Below are 22238 nucleotides of genomic sequence, written 5' to 3'. Positions count from 1 at the left end.
ACCGTACTGAACCGTGGGATCGCTGCACTTTTATTTTTTAAATATTGTCACGCTGGGGGGGGGGGGGGGGGGGTGCTTTCTGTGAGGATGCCAATGACCTTGTTGGTTAGAGAAGACGACGACGAACTGCACAACTTTAAGCGCTCTCTTTTTGCGGGCTTTGACCTTGGCGTTGGCGACAATGCTTCAGCGCCGCGCGCTTACGTGCATGCGGCCGCGTAAATATGGCTCATCCTCTTAATGTTACATTGTGCACAACTTCGGTGCGGTTACGGCATGAATAAACGCGCAGGGTGTTGGCTTTCTTTCTTTTTTTCGCGGTTCTCTATTTAGTTAACAATTGTCCGAGGTTAACGGGCTCGTTTTCTCAAAACAAAACAACCGTGGAGACTCGTGGTATGAACCAGATAGCACCCGCCAGTACACCCAGCCACAAGACATTACGGACCGTGAAATCTGTGATAAAATCTCAATATACCCGCAGCCTCACAACGCTGTCTGGTATTTGCATTTCGGGCCTCGGCTAGAATATGGTAACAACATCGTCGTATTCAATTTTACTGACTATACTGCTACGTACCCGGCTGCTCGTGAATTGAACGTATTCCAAGATCCCGTGGTCGGTAAACTTTCGTGGCCGGGCGTATGTGAGACGACAAATACGGACTGCTGCGGCTTATTCGTTGTCTCCTCTGCGCAAGTGGCACCCACTGTGGGGGATGGGCCAAGAAGTGCGCGTGGCTTGCACGAATTATTACAGGATAAGCTAACTTTATCTACTTGTTTCTTTATTGTCTCCTTTATATGCACGTGTATTCGACGCAATTTCGCTCGATATAACGGCTGCTCCTGCAACACGAGTCTAAATGGTAACTCTATAGCTATCGAGCGATACAGTCACCATTGAGGTCATCACCATGAGGCTATCTAACTCTCAGTGAAGGATCTTTGTTTTAACACCAGAAACGGGATTTGAAGGAAAGGCAAATGTGATACTTTTCGAATAGTGAACCTGCTCTCATTCTTAGCTCTCTTTCTCGTTCTATATTTCCTCCCGCACTACCCCTTCTAAACGAAAGCGACAGAGGGACACGGTAACTACGTCAAGTACACCGTCGTTAAGTACACCAAGACGGTCGTATATGCGTCAAGAATTGGTGCTCGCCAACTGTCCTAGTTGAGGAACTTGCCAGGTACGGTGGTGAATATTTATTTATCCCGCATTCTGCATCTTCAATTTTGCCGTGAACTTACCTCCTGTACTGCGGTGCCACTGCTTACTGTCGGCGTTCGTGAACGTGCGGTCTTCGGATTTTATTCAGGTTGATTCTCTTCCTATTTTCAACTTCCGCTTATATGCCCCTACTTCTCGAAAAGCAGACAGGCGTTTCGGCCCTTCTGGTGGCAGTCGCCAACCTGATCCCTCCCATATTTAGCTTTCTCTCCACTGCGTATACGTTTTCGTATCGGACAAGAGCAGTAGAAAGGGCAGCATGTGATCAGTAAGAAGGAAGCTTGTGATAGGAAAGAGCGAAAGTTTACTTACGGGAATTTACGTGCCCAAACAACCATCTGATTAGAAGACCCGCCGTAGTGAAGGATTCCGGAATAATGTGGACGACCTGGGGTTCTTTAGCGTGCACCTAAATCAAAGTACACGGGTGTTTTCGCATTTCGCCCCCATCGAAATGCGGCCGTCGTGACCGGGATTTGATCCAGAAGCATATACAGTAATAAGGAGGATAAGGAGGATAATGCCACGTGCAATTTTGACGATATAGTAAAGGTAGCAGAGGCCTTCTATACTGACCTACACGGTACCCAGGGCAGTCACCCAACCTTCACTGGAAGTAGTGATGAATGGGACACAGAGGCCCCTTCTGTTTCTAGTGATGTCGTTAAAATGGCTTTGCAATAAATGTCTCTGGGAAAAGAGGCAGGACAAGATGAAATACCAGTCGATCTAATCAAAGATAGAGGAGATATTGTGCGTGAAAAGCTTGCGGCCTTTTATATGCAATGCCTCACAACTTCAAGTGTACCAGATAGTTGTAAGAATGTCAATATTGTACTAACACATATCAAGGAAAATTTCAAAGAATTGGAGAAATATAGGCCCATTAGCTTGCTTTCAGAATTGTATAAAATTTTCAACAAGAAAATCTCTATAGAATCAGGACAAAACTTGACTTCAATGAACGAAAAGAACAGGTTTGCTTCAGGATGGGATATTCTACAATGTATCACGTAGATTTCATCAGGCCATTGAGAAATATGCAGAGTACAATCAACCTCTCGATATTACTTTCTCGGATTACGCAAATGCATTTGATACCATGGAGATAGCAGCAGTCATGAAGACATTGCGTAACCAAGGAGTAAAGGCAGCACATGTGAATACCGAAATATCTAAAAACGTTCCCCAGCTACCTTCCTTCTCTATAAGTAGAAAATCGCCTATCAACAAAGGAGTCCGACAAGAAGGCACAATCTCTCCAAAGCTATCCACTGCATGCTTAGAAGGAGTATTCGAGCTATTAGACTGGGAAGCCTTAGGAGTGAGCATCAACAACGAATATTTCACCATTCTTCGGTTCGTAGATGACATTGTCCTGCTCACCAACGCTGGCAGTGAATGGCAACAAATGATTGAGGATTTCGACAGAGAAAGTACAGGAGTAGAGTTGAAGATAAAGGTAATTTTAAATAGCATGGAAAGAGGGCAAAAATTTTGATTAGCAATCAGTCTCTAAATTCTGCGCAACAGTAGGTCTGTTTAGCTCAACTATTCACAGGGGTTCCTGATCATGAGAAGGGAACTTACAGAATAATAAATATAGGTTGCAGCGCATACGGCACGCATAAAAAAGTCATGACGAGCAACTTATTATCACTATACCTGAAAACAAAAGGGTACAATAATTGCATTCTACCGGTATTGACATAAGGGGCAGAAAGTTGGAGGTTAGCAAAGAAAAGTTGAGGACCGCGCAACGAACGATGGAACGAAAAATATTAGGCGTAACGTTATTAGACAGGGAGGCAATGGTGTGGGTTAAGATCAAACAGGAGTAGCCGATATAAATTCTGTCTCAAATTAAGGGGAAAAAATGGAGATTAGCAGGCCGTGTATTGTGTGGGATGAATAACCGGTGGCGTGTTTCCATCTCCCGCCTTCCCCGTGTTTTCGGTGGTGTGTTAGCGTTAGAGAATAGATGCCAAGAAAATGGAAGCGCAGTCGAGGACGTCAGAGAATTAGGCGGTGGGATTAAATTAGCATATTTGCAGGCATAACTTGGAATCAGCTAGTGCAAGAGAGGAGTTATGGGAGATCTGTGGCAGAGGCTTTCGTCCTGTGGTGGACATGAAAATATGCTGACGGTAATGATGATGATCAAATAATCGATCAAACAATCAGTCAATCGAAATTTTAATGTAGAGGCTAGGACCGGCTATGGAGCCTTCGTACGGCTGCACTCAAAAAGTAATACGCTAGGCAAAATGTAAAGACAAGACAAATCTGGTACTCAAAACAAGGTGAGGTAGAGATACAAATAGGAGCAAATATGGAAACAGAAAACGAGGAGGCGGGCGTAAAAAGGAGCTAGTCATACATTATGATTATCTGCATGTATAAATAATAATAATAATAATAATAATAATAATAATCATCATCATAATAATAATAATAATAATAATAATAATAATAATAATAATAATAATAATAATAATAATAATAATAATAATAATAATAATATCATGGGTTAATGTCGCTCCTTCGTATGCTTGCAACGTTGCCAGCCCACGTTACCGTATTCGCACACAGTGGCAGGGATCACAGTGCCATGTGTTTCTCCCGACAGCTGTGGCTTGTAGGAAGAAGATTATGATTCCTTCAACAATAGCACAAGCTCATTGTTGAGAAATTGCGCAAAGAACCTAATGTATAGTAAAATATTAAAGAAAATACAAAGGAAGCAAGCCATAGACCAAATAATATAGCGCATATTACGGCAGTCAGCCCTGCATAAACTGAAGAATTAACCCTTTCTTGCGCGAATATTCTTGAAGAAGAGAAAAACTTATATTACATGCGCTCGAACGACAAACGACAAGGAACAAATAAAGACAAAATTCTCGCTAGGGCTTCAGAGAAATAACGAAGATGATTTTTCCCATGAACTCCCAACTCAGCGCGTTGTAAACATCATGTAATTCTTGAGACCTTATAATTCACAAGTGTACAGGTGTGAAATATGGCCAGACATAATTTAAAGACCATATTTTGTGCCACCCAAGGTAGGTTATATGCATTAGGCAGCGGGCTTTAAGAACGCAATAACACAGAGGCATAATCTCAGTATGGCGTCACGCATGGATATTGATTGAGATATCAGGGAGAGTCTTATTTATATGAAGCATAAAGTCAACAAATTATTTAATTATAATTGCTTACACTCATATTTCTGGAAATATGCCTGTTATTTGTTTTTCCCAATGTCAGATAATTCATCCAAAGCTATACGATTCCTACGAGAATCATTGGACCAGAAAGGGTCAAGAGAAGAGAGAGAAGAGAAAAGGATGCATAGAAAGGCAGGGAGGTTAACCAGCGGCAGTTCCTGTTGGCTACCCAGCACGGGGGGAAGGGTGAAGGGCGATAAAAAGAGAAGGAGAGTGGAAGGGCGAGATGGACGTTTTAATAGTTCAGCTGGAGCAAACGAATGATGCAAAAATCATCTCACAGATTTCAAATTTTGTCTGTTTCTTGTTGTTTTTCTTCCTTATTTTTCGGCATATCTGAATTTCAAAACGTGATGGATAAATAATTTATGCAAGTATGACGTAGAATGAATCAAACAAGAAGCATTAACAGGGTGATCGTCTTGATTCACAGGCCCAATCATAGACAGCTCGGTTGCAGTTCCTATGGCTACAGCGTAGCCCCGATTATAGTACGCTGTGCCCCGATGCTCCTTGTAAGCAGAACTTCATAAACTAAGGCCAAGGTATACGAACTTGGCCACTTTCTCTAGTTTCGTAACAATGGTCGATGGCTGCTACAGGGGATTCGCCATCAAGCTAATGGGCTTACGAGTGTTTCAATGAGATTGCAAACAGAAATGAAACTTAGAATATCAGAGCTGAGAACGTGGGTATAAGCTTCTGCGGAGTGACCTTCGACTTTTTCTTCATCGAAGCTGTGGCGCCCGCGTACGAATAAGGGGGAAAATGTACGAGCACAACGACACAGAAATAAAAAAAAAGGATGTTTTCTGAAAGAGACGTCCTCGCAGCCGGTTTTCCCGTTATTCCAAAATATATTCCGCACGGCTAGTATAGCAGTTTGGAAGAGAGAGCTCATTGATAAGCAGAGCCGACTTCCCTGCATGCTGCCAGCCAGCTCGAGTCAGTTATACAACCACTTAGTGTGAAGATCACCCGACCCGCTTACAAATGTCCTGAAAATGCTGGACAATCTGCTTTCTTCCTTTACAAACGTAAGCGTGAGCTGACTAAGTATAAAACGGGGTCCTCTGTTTGTTTTTTGTCGTGAGACAATTTCGTTTATGCTGATTAATTAAAGCCAACGTCTTTCTTAGCGACCTTACCACCGCTTTTCCACATCGGGCATGTTTGAAACCTCTTTCTTGGGTCGATCCCGGAAGTGGTGCCCACAGCCGCGCCAATCAAATTGCATCATTTTCAGGTTTAAAGTCTGTTATTTTTTTAATATCTTTAATATCTGTTAATATCTTTCAGTATTTTTACATACGAGCCGTATGTAAAAATACTTAAAGATATCTATAGCGGCCCCACAGCCACCGTAGTCCTCCATAAAGAAAGCAACAAAATCCCAATAAAGAAAGGCGTCAGGCAGGGAGATACGATCTCTCCTATGCTATTCACAGCGTGTTTACAGGAGGTATTCAGAGACCTGGATTGGGGAGAATTGGGGATAAGAGTTAATGGAGAATACCTTAGTAACTTGCGATTCGCTGATGATATTGCCTTGCTTAGTAACTCACGGGACCAACTGCAATGTATGCTCACTGACCTGGAGAGGCAAAGCCGAAGGGTGGGTCTAAAAATAATCTGCAGAAAACTAAAGTAATGTTTAACAGTCTCGGAAGAGAACAGCAGTTTACGATAGGTAGTGAGGCACTGGAAGTGATAAGGGAATACATCTACTTAGGGCAGGTAGTGACTGCGGATCCGGATCATGAGACTGAAATAATTAGAAGAATAAGAATGCGCTGGGGTGCGTTTGGTAGACATTCTCATATCGTGAACAGCAGGTTGCCACTATCCCTCAAAAGAAAAGTGTATAGCAGCTGTGTCTTACCAGTACTCATGTAGGGGGCAGAAACCTGGAGGCTTACGAAAAGGGTTCTACTTAAATTGAGGACGACGCAACGAGCTATGGAAAGAAGAATGATAGGTGTAACGTTAAGGGATAAGAAAAGAGCAGATTGGGTGAGGGAACAAACGCGAGTTAATGATATCTTAGTTGAAATCAAGAAAAAGAAATGGGACATGGGCAGGACACGTAATGAGGAGGGAAGATAACCGATGGCCATTAAGAGTTACGGAATGGATTCTAAGGGAAGGGAAGCGTAGCAGAGGGCGGCAGAAAGTTAGGTGGGCGGATGAGGTTAAGAAGTTTGCAGGGACAACATGGCCACAATTAGTACATGACCGGGGAAGTTGGAGAAGTATGGGAGAGGCCTTTGCCCTACAGTGGGCGTAACCAGGCTGCTGCTGCTGCTGCTGCTGCTGCTGCTGATGATGATGATGATTTTTTTGAACTTTTCAATATTAATGTCTAAGCAAATTTAAGATAAAAGGCGTACACTGTCGGGATTTTGTTTCGCGACATTTGTTTGTGGGCTGCCGCTCTCAAAATTCTGAGAAATTATTTTGTCAAGAACGTAAGACCTGGTACGAGTAACATTCGCGATAGAACGGTGTGGCAATAAAACCCACGTATGCTGCATGTCATATGGCATAACATGGCATATAGCATACATATGCCTAAATATATATACGAAACCTCACGGCGACGACGACGGCAAAAAATATTCGCTTGGAGTGTCCCCATAATTGCTACATCAACACAACGCTCCCATAAATGACGCGAGGCTGTTCAGGGAATTCCACGGAACCGACGGAGCAGGCACGCAAAGCCCAGCCATCTGGCTTCTCTCGCGCCATCACGCGAGACGTTGCAATGAAGCGTATTTCGGGAAACGCCGTTAGTGCAGCGCTTTGGTTTCGGGCACGCAAGAAGTCGGAACACCGCTCCGCGGTTAGCGTCTGAGGATAATTCTTCGTTCTTTTTTTTTTCCAGCTCATGCCGCTGAAACCAACTTTATATTACTTAAATTTTAGTCAGCTTATCTGCTCAGGATTTATTTGAGACTATCGAATGTTCCCTACAGTGTGTATTGATCCTATATACTGTATTTGGAAAATTGCGAAAGTCATTCCTATATGCAACTCCTTGTAACCAAAATTAGCCGTCGAGAATGAGGCTTGCTAGATTTGGTTGTTGGTTTGTTTGTTTTTCTAATGTTTACAAGTTGAGGACCTCAATTCAAAGCATAAAAACGAAAACCCGTAAAATTCATGTCAGTACTTCTTCAAACGAAAGGGAAAATCAAGGGCAAGGACAGAAAGATACGTCACGTGAGTAAAGCTTTCATGTTTGTTTGCTTTTCTTTTTTACACTCACGCGACAGGGCATAACCAAAAGCAATGTGCCCCAAGAAAAAAATAAACTTGCTGCGCAGAAAAAATATTAGGATGAAGATGGATCAAAGAGGGGAGAAACACAGGTCAACTTCGAACTTTCTTTTAAGGTATCAGCATCATCAATTCTGTCTAAAAGCCGGCACCAAGCTGTCATCCCGTGCTGAACGCAAAGGTTACGATCTCAACTTACCCAGCGTTCATTCAACTATTTCGAACAGTACAGCTCTGCAACGGCAGACTTACGCAAAGAGCTCGCGTCCTACACTTTCTTCAGCCAAGCATTCATTCTAGACGCTATGGCATTAAAGCGACGCCAAAGATAAGAACGAACTCTAATTAAACTAAATATTCTTAGAAAACTTTATCTTCGTTAATTTTGCCGTAATAGGTTCATCATTAAAAGAGAAAATGACGTGCAACGTTCCACTAGTTCAATTTCGCACCGAAATCTCAGTGTTCGTATGTCAGCGTGACACTACGAATTTCAGAAGATACTATCATATTTGGGCTTCTGGCCATTGCTGTCTCAGTAAGTGTTCTTGAAACTTGACAACTTCAGTCTTTGAATCACCTAGAACACAATGTAGTTCATCTTTACCGGCAGAACATTAACCGGGCACAAGCAGACGCCACTAAAACCTTTGACGTCACGGCGTGGTGGCACGGGAAGTTCAAGATAGCGTCGCCACCTCACTTTGGTTTTGGCGTCTTTGCTGGCTTATCAGGCCAAGTCTCCTGTCACGGGCGAGAACGACTTTGTCGGTGTTGCAGAATGGCGATTTACTGATAAGACACATATTATTGCTTTTCTCCTTAGTGTCTCTTAACGTGCATTACCATTCCAGATATCAGCACGCCGTATCGTACAACTGCACTTGTAAACGCAGCACCGGCGTGCATGGTACATAGTTGAGAGTGCGTCTTCGCTTCTCTTCGCAGAATTCAGACCATCAGCAACAACCGCGGCTTCGAGTTCGATAGTTCTGCACGCAACTATACATCGGCGGGATCCGCGGGCGTCCTGTTTACCTGCCTGCGTCAGAGGGCGAAGTCGAGTCGCGGTGCGTGCGTACAGAGTGACGGAAACACTGTCCAAAGAAGGAAAGTTGTGTGCACGTGATGGGGCTGAATGCAGGGCGAAAGGCGAGGAACGCGAGGAATGCGACAACGAGGGGGATAACATCGCGTGAGAGAGGCGCGCACTGCAGACAAATGGACGAGGCTTTCACCGACTGGACATCTTGAAACGTTATCGCTCCTGAAGGCCGGCGTTCTTTGAGTATATCGCCAGTTGGCGCTTGACGTCGATAAATTGTTGCAACCCGATCGACTTACCCGGCCTTCGTTTCCACAATACCAGTACTCTCCCCCAACATCTGGCCCTTAGACTATCTGTCGTGAACTGAACAATTGCCTGAAATAATATTTGTGCTTATTCACATGTATAGAGTCCAAAGAAGAAGTGAAAATGTTAGTTGTTCGTAAGAGATGGTTGTTTGGCTGTCTCATCGGGGACACCGTGCGAACAAAGTCGAGGCTGGAGAGAGAGCGGTTCTATTAAAGAAGTGAACTTTTTTATATGTTGCACTTACGGGGCGTCAAATTTGATTGCAGTATCTTTGCATCATCGCGGTTGCAAGGCCTTTTCAGCAGTATAACAAAAAAAAAAAAAAACGGAAATTTCCACAGTGCGATATAGAATGGGAGTGGGTTACTTGAACACGGAGCCAATGTGACCTGCTGCATGTATTCAAGCGAAGCCACTGCCATTTCGCTAGTACTTTCTTTTCTCAGTTTATCTTCTTGTTCTTTTCTTTTTCTTTACTCGCACTTAAAGTCGACGCTCCTCTTATACGCGCCATACCGGCCACTCGTTCCTGACGTCACCGCACCTGATAGCAGCGACGATTTACTCTCTTTCTACAGGGCACTATGGTATAGGAAGCTTTATCACACCTTTATTCTTCTTATCACCTCTTGCGTTTCTTACGAACGGTGGTGCGATAAGGTTGGGTAAATACCCATGCCATTCAAGCAACGCAGCACTAAGCCGACACCGCATAGTCACACAACAGTTAAGAAGTTGCGTGTCGCTGTGACCGTCATTGAAGCTACATCTTTAAGGTGTTGAAATGTGGAGGAGGTTTGATGCATGCCAGTCTGCACAGAATACCAAACACTCTTGGTATAGAGCTCACGCTCATCTTTACGCGTCGCGCCGGCCGCCTGTCGCCATATTCGAGAGTGTTAACTATAACCCTAACCGCCCGACAAGAATGTGGCAGCAGCGGCGTGGATTATCTATATAGCACGCGCGAAGGCTCGGGACGCTGGGGTGGTATACCGCTAACGGCGACCATTACCGCTAAGCTGAATGGCTCATTTGACACGACTGAATGCAATGGTTTAACTGGTCTAAAATAATTGAAGCAGTTGTCGAGTGACTCATATAAGTTGAGGGATCAACCAGCCCGTCGTGTCATCAACTTTACAGTAGCTACTTGAAGCCGCGAAAGGGGAACATTGGAAGGTAGTTACGTAAAAAAGAAAGGCCGCCCACACCGTGGCCGCGGTCGTTACCCACGACTACCACTTGAAACCACGGCGCTTTCTGCACGTGGCGTGGTATACGCGAGCGCTGCTTTTTGCGTAAACACGCGCTCTTGAGCCAAGGTGAGGACTTGAATAGACTAAAGTGTATACTCAGGGAATGCGTTGAGCAGGGACGTTGCAAGTGAGAAATGTCATAATATGGCTGCGAGAGCTATAGCGTGTAGTGCTCCATATACAGGGTGTCCCAGCTAACTTTAGCCAGTGTTCCAAAAAATATGCCAACGCCACGTAGCTGGACGGAACCAAGGTAATGTAGCTTGCCGTCGCTTGGAGATACTCAAATTATTTTTTTTTCGTTCCACCTAATTAGATAATTAGTCATTAATAATTAATCAACTTCTCCAATATTATATATAGACGAAAAGTGTCGATGAGAAAATGGTAGAGCGACACGAATAACTCCCCATACAGCTCTCTGTTGCTCAATACGTGCTAGATAAAAGTGTTTTGCCGAGCGTGAAAGGAGCCCGCAAATGAACGCAAAATTGCCGCGTGACTGGTCGATCGAGTCATGTTGCGTGGATTGGGGAGTTTTTCGAGTTGCTGTACCATTTTCTCATTGACTCTTTTGATCTAGTCATAATATTTGAGAAAGTAATTAATTAAGGCTAATCATCTAATAGGCGGAGCTAAAATAAAATTAATTTGAGTGTCTGCAAGCGGTGGCAAACAACATTACGTTGGTTCTGTCCAGCTACGTGGCATTCGTATATTTTTAAACTCTGGCTAAAATTGGCTGGGGCACCCTGTATATAGGGCAGTCAACGCTACAGCTCTCACAGCCATATTATGACATTTCTCACTTCCAACGTCCCTGCTCAACGCATTTCAAGAGTACACACTTTAATCTATTCGAGTCCCCACCTTGGCTCAAGAGCGCGTGTTTACGCAAAAAGCAGCGCTCGCGTATATTAGTCAGGCCCATGCCACGTGCAGAAAGCGTCGTGGTTTCAAATGATAGCAGTGGATCACGACCGCGGTCTGGCCGTACTTTCTTTACGGAAGCTCGGAGCACGTCAGAAGGCCCACTGGCGCCAATTTGCTCCACGCGCACCCAGTGTTTATAAGTTTAATGTCAACGGACGTCCGCGGGCGGGCGAGCTATTCATAGCCGCCGTGGGCTGGAAACGGTCCAGTGAATGCGCGCATCACTTGGGGCGCAGGTTGCGATCGTCGTGGTGGACTATCCGTTAATCCTGGGCGCTGCGGCGCCATTCTCTCGGACTTGTGCAGGAAAACAAGCAGAGACGCACAGATATCGCGATAAATGGACACGTTTGCGACAGGAGCGTCGGTGGATACGGAAAGGAGCGTTGCGCTCACAGGTCGACTGTGCGCACGCGCACGAAACGATACGCCAGAGGTGCCCTACGCCTACGTCTTAGAAAAAAATTGTAAGATCACCTCGATGAAGCCTGAACAGGTGGCATGCATCAGAATACAGCACTTTTGCGACAGCAGTTAAGTGATTGAAACTCGGTTTGCCCCGTCGCCTTTTCGTCCGTTTAGTTAAGCACACGAAAACTGTGGTCGTCGTCGACGTTATTATATCGTCGCCAGACCGCCTCGTAGTCTCCAGCTTTACCGTCGCCACAGGGCGACGAAGAAAAAAAAAATACTGCACAGACAACCGCCATCACTAGCTGAGATCTGAACCCACTTCAGCAATGTTCTTTCTTTTTTTTTTTTTTTGAGGGAGGGGGGAGGAGGGGAGGCGACCGCGCTAATACAAAGTGTTAGTGGATTTATTTTTCTTCTTTTTTTCTTTTTCGTATTGCATGAAAATCCAGTCAGCAACGCAGGCAGAACGTTGTTTGTATTATATTTGCACACACACACGGGCGCGCATAGGACAAGGTGAGATATAAATCAGATAGGAAAGACAGGAAGGTTAACCGTTAAGAGCTTCTAGCTATTTTGCTACCCTACACTGGGAGAAAGCGTGAGGGGGGAGAAAGAAAGCCGGAAAGAATAGCGGAGAGTGAAATAAAACTCGCGTGATGTTGCGTTATCGCGCAACAACAACGCTTGTCAATAATAGACAGTTTTAGTATAGCGTACGCTATTCCATTGCGTACGCTAAAAAATAGCGGGTCGTCACTGCGCATGCGCTGAACGCTAAACGAAATAGCGGGTATAGCGGGCGTACGCAACGCAAACGAGTTAGCGTTAGCGTTTTTGCGGGGTTTGCGGAGCTTGCGGGAAACATGGCGGCGGTCCCGGCTGCCCACTTCGAATTGAATTTGGCGTTGCTTTTGTAAAATGCACTTCGTTCGTAGCAAATGACTGTGTAAATGGCTTTCGCTTAGTCTCAGGCCACTTCGACGACAGAGTATTATGGATAACCTCGTGGTGTTTTCAAAATCGCTTCTCGTTTCGAACGAGTCGAAGCCTAACGAAAGAAACGTTCGAGATGTCAGCGCCACCTGTCGCTAAAGGCGCGAAATAGCCGCAACGACGGCATATGGCCTCTGAGATCCGAAGATATCGCCGGCCAACTAAAATTGTAGAAAACGTGCGTTGCTTAGCGTACGCTATATTATAGCGTATAGCGTACGCTGTAGTTGCGGACGCTAAACTAAAACTGTCTAATATTGATACATGCATATTACGTGTTTCTTGTGGACGATGCACGCGGGCGCCCCGACGAAGACGACGAACACACTCTGGCTCTCGAGCTGTCGGCTGAACTGGCCAGCGATGCAGTTATCCTTTGTGAATATACTTGTAAATAGTCTCCAGTTCTTCATCCTTCGTTCGCGTAATGGTTTGGTGGAGGGTCCTCGCCACGATGCTCCGCAGCGGCCGCACCATCCTGCTTTCCGTCATGGCTCCCGGTGACGTACGACACCTCGTTTCCTTCTACTCCTGCGACCCCGACAACCACGTACGTCACGGTATACCAATTCCCGCGATACTGGCATATTCTCCGACCAGGATAATGTCGACGTCGAGGACTGGCTCAGCCAGTATGAGCGCGTTAGCCGAAACAACCGCTGGGACCCTACAATTATGCTAGCGAATGTCCTATTCTATTTGGGCGGAACACCTCGTGTCTGGTTCCGGACACACGAGGACGAGATCTCTAGCTGGGAAGCTTTCAAGGAGAAGCTCAACGACCTCTTTGGAAATCCCACCGGTTGGCAGCTGGCTGCTAGAAAAGAGCTTGCTACCCGAGTTCAGTATTCTACTGAATCGTATGTCTCCTACATACAAGACGTGCTCGCTTTTTGCCGGAAAGTCGACGAGCAAATGGCTGAGGTCGACAAAGTCGGCCACGTACTCAAAAGGATCGCGGACGACGCGTTCAACTTGTTGGTCTTCAACAATGTGTCCACCATCGACGTCATTGTCAAGGAATGCCGCCGCTTTGAGCTCGCCAAAAGCCACCTCGTCATTCCACAGTTCTCCTGGCTCCCTAACACGACTACGACGTCGTCTTGCGTCACGCTCCGTGTCTTGCGTCCACCTGACCGCTTCACCACCCTAAAATGAGCACGTCACACGTATTGTTCGGCGCAAGCTCGAGGCTACAAGTCCTGCACCGTTCCATCCACGCCCACTTAACCCCACCATCGACCAACCAGCCTCAGCGATCTCACCCATTCAGGCAGTTGTGCGGCAAGAATTTGCAAACCTAGGTGTTCCTGCTGCCTGCTCCGTCTCCCGACCTGATGCTCGATCCGTGCCGACAGCTACGCCTCACAACGATCTGTATTCCCCTCCCAGATACGGCAACCCTGCCGAGTGGAGCACTCCGGAAGACAAGCTCATTTGCTTGCGTTGCCTCCGCATTGGCCCCGTCGCTCGCCACTGCCGCACCTCCTGGACGTCGCCGTATTGAAGCTCCTTTTCTCCGTCTCCTCGCCCACATGCCGACCCGCGCCGTTACTCGCCTCACCGTATGCATCCTACCTCTGACGCATCCGTCGACAGTCGTCCTGCTCGTGAAGTTGCGAGGTTTACCGAGAGCGTCGTCGTCTGTTCATGTATTTCGGAGGCCAGAACAACCGATACGGTATGGTGGACGAGAATTACATTATGTGCAAGTGCATCGGGCACAAGTTGTTCTTGAAAATTAGGTGGCGGTGTGTTGGAGTGCAGTTTCTACGCCATCGTGTTCTTGAAAAGCGCGTGGACGGCACGAAATATTAGGTGTCAATGGCGATTGGTCTCAAACACATGGCACGTGCCTACAGCATAGGATGCGCCAAGAACCCGGTCACTGGTGGTATCAGTGGTGTAGTCAGGAAATTCCTCTGGGAAGGGGGTAAGGGTACACACACTTTACAGGGAGAGGGGGTATGGTGGCACGAAGAAGTTTCGGGAGAAGGAGAAGGGGAATCGGGGGATGGAGGCACGTGTTATGTGAACCCCCCTTTCCTTTACCCCACCCCTCCTGGCTACGCCCGTGGTCAATTTCATCGCCGGCATCAACGGCAACAACGATGCCGCAACCACGACACGGATTCTTTACAGTATTTACGCGTTCACGGGATTCGCAGCTGCTAAGTGCCCGATATAGCAGCACTGCAAATGTACTGGGAACAAAAAAAAAAAAAAGATACTTTCACTGGAATTTTGTAGGTGTCACTTCGTCGTTTAACTCGCTCCATAAGTGGTAAAAGAAGTTGCCGCCTCAGAGTTGATTAATCGCCAGCCTGCTGGATCCTCATAACGACTCATGGAGCATGGAGCCAGAAACACGATCGAGAAGCCTTTAGCAAAGTAACTGCTTCATCAGCGGTGGCTGACATTGATTGACGCAAACACTGAATTCCGAACTGGTGTAAGGAAACTTAATATTTAAATGACATTCGACTCGTCTCGTATGCCACGTTGCTGTCGGGAAAGTAGGTGCTTCGGCGTTGTCCTAGTAATTGATGCGAACAGAAAATGCGACTCTTCTGCACAGCTTTTCGTAACGTAGCCATACATTACTCTGACCCTGATAACACAGAAAATAACCTAAAATAAACGCAGCATACGAATATTGTCTATATCAAATAACTTCAAATAAAATGCTGGATCGTTCGGAGGCGCCGACAAAGGCTAATTTGTATTTTTTTCCTTACAAACTAGGCAACTAACCGTACCAAGTGTTATATAGAACGATTCGAATCATAAATGCGATATTTCTGCAAAATTTGAGGAGGACCAGAGCAGTCTTGATTTCCAAATCTTTTTTTAGTTGTTTAGGTTAAAAAATGCAGGTATTTGCATTTCAGCACGTTAAGGTGGAGTCGTCACCAGCTATATTGAATGTGCTTATCAATAGCTTAGCTTTGGCGTTATCGTACTTTCATTCTAAAATAAAAAAATCATGAACGCGATATCGGAATCCTGATACAGGATGCAGTGGATGAAAGCAAAAATATTAACAGTTTGTCGGGCGTTTGTCAATTCGATAGAGCGAACGTTTTATCCAAACTGTACTGTGAGAAATGAACCGCCCACACCGGAATGAAGAAAAAGAAATTCTGACGCAAGCACGGCTTGTAGTGCCAAATGGGGAGCGCGATAGTTCACGTCGAAGTGAAATTCATGCGCTGAAAACATAATTTACGTCTTTATTTTTGCACAGTGAAAGTAGTCGTTCGCATATTTTTTGTTGGCAATAACAGACGCAGGTAAATAACAGTGTCGGAATTATAGAAACAATTCCCATGATCGGATTTCGACACCAAGTCGAAAGCGAAACATATGCCTCGTGCTACTACAGAAAGCGCAATAGCATCGACAAAGCGAAATGGCGCTGCCCATTGCTTGCGCGTTGCGGCGTTTTTGCGCTGCTGGTTCGCGAGATGAACGCTGACGTGATGAGCCAAGATGGGTTTACTGTAGTAAAAAGACGAGGGAAATCAAGCAGGAAGCACGCTGAGCAGTTGCTCGCCATTCATACAGACGGAGACGACGAAGGTCCTGACGAAATCGCAGTGCTACGGCGCATCTCGGAGGCGGAAGCTGACCTTCAATCGTCGGCGTACCTTGAAAACTTTCTCAACGTGCTTACAAAGTGCCTGTGTGTGTTACCTGGCGATGCTAAAGTCAGCCATATCGTTTGTTACGGCCTTGGGAACTTCTCCGCGTGCGTCAGTGCGAGGTTCCAGCTCGCGCTGCTCATCTGTATTCGCCGGCAGTTGTCCCCCGTTGCGGTGGAAATCTACGATCCTGTTTTCACGGAGAAGGAGCGGAAAATACTCGTGTCGATTGGATTCACCGTGCTGGTTCTCAACGACGAAGGAAAACGCAGCGTCCAAGACCGGACTCTTTTCTACATGCCGCATTGCGGCACGCCGCTGTACAACAGCGTGTTGTGGGCTAACTGGGACGCCGATTCGCTCGGTAAGGTTGTCATCTTTGGCAACAGCTTCGACGCCATGTGGACGAACAAGCTGGACGCTACCCTACGCAAGAAGTGTAGTTTCTTGGTAAACGTGCGACCTGCTGTGCGCGAGTTCGCAATCGCGAACGACTTCAAGTACTCGGACGTGTTCAACGACCTCGCGTTGCACACTTTCGACGCGAGTCTGTTGCATGCAGATGTGTGGAGCTCAAGGGAGGAGCCGTTGTACGATGGCGACGACGAGATCGTCTTGGCTCTCCATGAAAAGTGTAAAATCTGAGTGTTCTTGTCGTGTTGTTTGTAAGCCTCACCAGACTGCCTTCGGTGTAAATAATGGCAATGTTGCACAGTAAAATGGTTGCACTGGACTTTGTGGTTGTTCATTCGTTTGATGAGCTACACAAAACAGCGTGATTACTGAACAGCTACATTATTGCACTACTCAATGACAGAGGCAGTTGCTTTTACACTCGCGTCTCATGTGTGCGGCACCTGTCATCGACCGCGAAGGTGTTTGTAAAAAAACATACGAAAAAGAAACAAATTCGGAGTTAACTACAGCACGCCGTAAATGAAAAGGGGCAAGCCCCATTGCCCCGAAAGTTGTCGACATCGGGAATACTGCCGGCATAACTTCAAATGGGCAGACAACACGAACAAAAAAAAAGAAAAAGGCACTTCACATTTCCACCTTGAAGGATCTCCGGTTTAGGCGCGGGATTTAAGAAACGGCAGCACGCTTAGTAGCATCCCATGACGTGAAGTCACGTTGCACCCATCAGCAACTACGTATGTTTTCCCCGCCTCCGTTTCAATTTATGCCGGTAGTACCATAGGACACCTACCAAGGAGGTGTTAAAGGTTACTACATCACACGCCGTCATCCGCGCCGGTAGCATGTACCTGACGCCCAACGACAGACGCGACTCAAGCTAACGACGATGCTCGATTCGAGCAATAATTTGAGATGGCATTTTATTATCTCTTTCTTTCGCCCGAGTCCAAGGACTTCGAGCCGTCGCCTGTGGCCACCACAATTAAAACTGCCGGACCACTCATCAATAAAATTTCTTCTTCTTCATCTTCCGTAATTACGCTATAAATGGCCCACAAGCGAACGCACGCTTTTCGGCTTCGCCTGCTCAAGGCCACCCAGCCTACGCTCTTCCACTGCATCCATGGGGCGCTTGCGCTTGTAGATTGCCGGCCGGCTGCAGTGCCTGTCTCCGCGCGACGCGCAGTTGTGTCATGTGGCCTGCGCCCTGCCCGTACCTCCCCCTCGCAGCCAGCGCGCGGCGTGCGTCATGCGTCATCTCGGGCGAAGGCCGCTAGGTGGCTGCCGCGATCGTCAGAGCGCCGCCGTGCCATCGCCGCGACGCTTGCGGGAAGCGATGAGTCTCCGCTGCCGTGGTCAGTGACGAACGCTGTGAGCCTCGGGGTGCCACCGCTTCAGCCATGCACTAGCGGGCCATCGGTAGATCAGCAAACCTTTTGTTATTTTTTAATTCAAAATTTAGCTTTATCCCCGTTCCCCGCTGCCGTTTGGTGGAAGTGTTCCAGCCCCGTAAACCAACCAAGCCTAGCGCGGCCAACTCCCCGCTCCCCAGGATGGTGCCTTCACGGACGGCTTCTAAATTATTCGGTGTTTCGTTTGTGAGTCGCAAAATCTCCTCGTCGTGCAGTGACGCTCCTGTGTACAGAATGGATAACGGCAGCTTACGAGCCACCAGCCTCCTAAGGATTTTCGCCTGCGTCCTTTTGCTACTGGTAAGTGATGGAAAAAACATTTTCGCACCGCCGTCCCCGATTTCGCCTCTAGGCCTAATTTGCGGTATTACGACCGAGTTTGACGGCTCCGTGTCGGCGTTGTAGCGGCACGATTTCAAGGTGTGCGTGCTTTCAGAGTGGTCTTGTCACATGAGCGTGCACAACGCGCTCGGTGCTTCCGCAGCAAACCGCGCGACCTGTCGATGATAAGCGACACAGCCGAGTCAGACTCTGCTTCGTGTCCGGCTTTCTTTTTTACCTTGCGACAGTTGTTGCGCGGTTCACTGTCTTTTCCTGTCAAGCTTCTCGTAGTAACACGGTTATTTAGCAGTTTCTGCGTACTGATGTGAGAACCTTCGAGTTGTAGTTGATCTTGAGAACTGTACCGGCGTCGCTGTCCATATCCAACTGTGTCGTTTTGAATCGGTGTTTCCTCTCGCCCATGTAACCCATTTAGCCATTTGTGGAGGATGTATTTGTCCGTGTAAATTACGTATCACGAGTAGTAAATTTGCTTGTGGCTAAGTCCCACGGGCTGCTTCATGGCCCACAGCTATCTCGTTTGCCGCTGTAGCAGCGAACTAATGGCGATCGATGGGGCTAGCGTGTTTGACGTTTCTTGACGTAACTTTTCTTTTTGTAGTCAACGCGGCCGGGTCGCAAACCCAAACACTTTACCAGTGTTATCTACAAGTGGACTTGACGTACCCTTGGCTAGCTTTACTAAATGCGGCCCTGCCCTCGTTCTTATTTTCTTATTTTTTTTTTTCTGAGCATTCCTGTTGATTTGACAATGTGCCAGGCGGCGGAAAACGAAAACAATGTTCGCAATAGCTCGCGGCTGGGCAGGCTGTTTGATGAAGTGTCAGTGATGTCGCAGTGATTTCGAAGTTGAAAACGCGTAGCGAATAACAAGCCTTCAAGGAATTCCGTAATAAATAATGCAGGTGGAAAACTTCGGGTAACAGGAAAGTGCGAGTTCGCTGCACTTATATGGGAATCGCCTCGTATAGTGGTGCCACATTTATTTCGTCTTCGCTGAAGAGGCAAGCGGCTCTTAACTGGCGAATGTAGGATGAACTCGTTTCATGTTCGCGTCTCAGATAGCTCAAACGTCACACAATCCTTTCTTCGCGCTAATGTTGTTCTCTGTTGCTTTCTGTTCTCAGATTCATTTTGACATTTTCCGTTGTCGATTCTGTTCGGCCGTCTGGTTCATTTATTACGCTTTCCAGGAAAGACGCTGCGCCATGTTATACAACTTGAAGTGGACTGTGCCCCTCTTTTTCCTTATATCGAGCGTCGGCCACATGAGGGCATTCATTCGTTGACGTCATTGCATTAATTCAATGTAGGTCGCCTTATCACGATCCGCTGATTTCCTTACGACTGAACCCGTAAAGCTTGCTCGCTGGTAAAGTTCAAGTAGTACTCCATGCTAGGCTCCTTTCTTTTTATTGCGCGCGATTTTGCCAGCTTTAGTGTGCAGATGCATTCGGAATCATCGGCCGCGTCAATGATGGGAAAGTGACAAAACGGAAAAGTTTGAGGTGTTCTCACACATCACTTGTGCGTTTGAACAATGTAGCAGGCCAGAAGACTTAACTAGGGGATACACAGATATATTGTACACCAGACCTTACAAGGCGCAGACTGCCGAATGCTGGGCTGGTATTTTGTAGCGATGCCTTTTCAGGCTTTTCGCGCTTGGCCAGTGGTCAGAGCGACGGTCTGCCCACATTATCTATCGGATCAGGCGGCCGTGTGCGGTGGATGATAAGAATAGCATAGAATAAGGCATAAGGCATCGCTACAAAATAGCGGCCCTGGTTTCGCAATGCCACAATACAAGGGTTAAGGTAGGCGGCTTTTCTTTGTATGTGTAAGGCGTAAGGGCAGTGTTCCCGTAGAATTCTTACATTTGATATGTTAACCTGTGTGTATTTTGTATCCGCTAGAGCGCTGTATAACTTCCCAACCGTTTTAAAGGATACGACCACGCATAATCATCGTAATGATCTTGCTGAATGAAAGAAAAGCTTGTCTCGAATTCCGAGATGTGGGACCGAGGTGGCGGAAGGTAGAACACTCTCGACCGGTGTGAGGTGCGTGTTCCTGATTAAAGAGCCTCTCCCGTGAACGGACGGACGAGAAGGCGGAGCTGGTGATAACTGTAGTAGTAAGATAACTCATAGGGGTTTCTGCACGGCAGGGGCAGGGGTGCGAGTTCACAGAACGCTTTCTGCTTACGTCAAAGTGATCCGCGATTGGCTGTCGCACGCGCGCCGGGCGATATGATATCGCGCGAGTCGATAACCGGGCGACCACTAGGGGCGTTCGCGAATCACGAGTCGCACTGCTTACGTAAGAGACGGAATCCGGCCGGGCCGCCGGGCGTTGCAACAGGCCGGTTTAGCTTTGTAAGTCAAGGTCGACGTTTGATCCGCACGAAGCGTCGCTGTCTCCCGGGAGCAAAAAAAAAAAAAAAAAAAAAAAAAAAAAAAAAAGTTTGCTTACTCGGCGCACGCTCGAAAATGCAGTCATTGAAAAAATTCGAGCAATCTCGTTTGCTAGCAGCGCCTGCAGAATGTGGTTCTCGTCGTGAACGAACCCGCAGGCATCCGACGAGTCCCATCGTCGTCTTGCGAGTGTATACGTTTCGTTTCTCGCCGGTTTTTCACCGTCAGTTTCGAAATACACGAGCTCGTTTACGCGAGTGTAGAATGTCTTATCTAATTTGTTGCTGTGTGGTGAGAAATCGCCCACCGTGCGTGACAAAATTTAGTAGTAAAAAGTGCTGAAGTGCTAAGAGTGGTCGGTATTACGACTTCTAAAAACTCCCATTATCGGAGCCAGTTCAGCGCACGCAATCGCACAGATCCCCCTGCCCCGCAATAGGCAGAGTCATCATGTAATTCGTCTTAAGTATTCTGAGCCCGTATTCAAAAAAGAAAAGAAATGGAAGAGGCTCTCGCGCTAAGACTGTTTCTAAGACAACAGTCCAACTGGACATATTGGAAATTGCGTGCGGCGGTTTAGAGAAAACATTGCAGGACGGGATAGTGGGGTGTGGTCTGTTTAGGCTAGGAATGCTTTTGACGTACGCCATGTTGTGACGATGTCGCGCTAAGCGCCAGTAAAGGCCGCAGGAGGACTTTTCCCACTTTGCGTTTTGGCGCCGAAACGCGCGATCGAACCAGGAACCTTTAGATCTTCAGTATGAAGGTCCATGGTTCGACCCTGGATTTCGTTTTCTTTGGTTCGAAGATACGCTGTCTAAAGAAAGGCACTTCCGAAAATGCGAGAAATCAGAATTACTCGAGTGCCTTTCGGAACTACTTCGAGTTCCTTCCTTCTAGCAGCTGCTGTGCAGTACCACTTCAACCACATCGAACCACCCTACGAAGAAACAGCTGCGAAGCTCAAGAAAAGCTTCCAGGTCGGCGGCATAATATTTGGCGCTTCGACAGCTGAAGAAGCCCTACATTTGTACCAATAGACGAACAAGATAATGGAACTGGCCGGTATGAAGATGCAGAAATGGGCGGCAAACTGTAGGCTGCTTCAAAGAACACTACAGGAAAATGAAGAAACACCTACGGTTGGGTCTCGTTTGTCTAGGGTAGTCGGGCTGTACTCGGACACCGATATTAGCGTCCATACTAGACGCAACCAAATACACTCGCTGACATAAGATTCTTAGGATAACCGCATGATTAAGGGGATTTATCCATAATTGTCAAAGGTGAGCCCATCC

At 46.8% G+C, this 22238-nt stretch overlaps 2 protein-coding genes across 4 annotated transcripts in view; both read left to right on the top strand.

Moving 5' to 3' along the window:
• Positions 1–22238, top strand: part of LOC142579783 (NPC intracellular cholesterol transporter 1-like) — a 330403-nt gene that overhangs the window by 189313 nt on the left and 118852 nt on the right. The window contains exon 1 of one of the 3 annotated variants that reach the window (XM_075690347.1): positions 18060–18481. The exons of 1 other annotated variant lie outside the window; for it this stretch is intronic. In XM_075690347.1, the coding sequence (XP_075546462.1) occupies positions 18323–18481 (159 nt within the window). In that variant the 5' untranslated portion in view covers positions 18060–18322. Of the gene's footprint in view, positions 1–18059; positions 18482–22238 lie in introns of those variants that run through there. One more of the 3 variants, XM_075690349.1, reaches the window with a different exon arrangement.
• Positions 16101–17077, top strand: LOC142577941 (SRR1-like protein). The gene has a single exon (XM_075687378.1). The coding sequence runs from the start codon at positions 16173–16175 to the stop codon at positions 16992–16994; it is 822 nt and encodes a 273-aa protein (XP_075543493.1). The 5' UTR covers positions 16101–16172; the 3' UTR covers positions 16995–17077.

This window comes from Dermacentor variabilis, chromosome 4 (assembly GCF_050947875.1).
Source record: "Dermacentor variabilis isolate Ectoservices chromosome 4, ASM5094787v1, whole genome shotgun sequence".
Classification (NCBI taxonomy): Eukaryota; Metazoa; Arthropoda; class Arachnida; order Ixodida; family Ixodidae; genus Dermacentor; species Dermacentor variabilis.
Note: the sequence above shows the minus strand (reverse complement) of the source record. Positions and strands in the feature narration are given on the sequence as shown.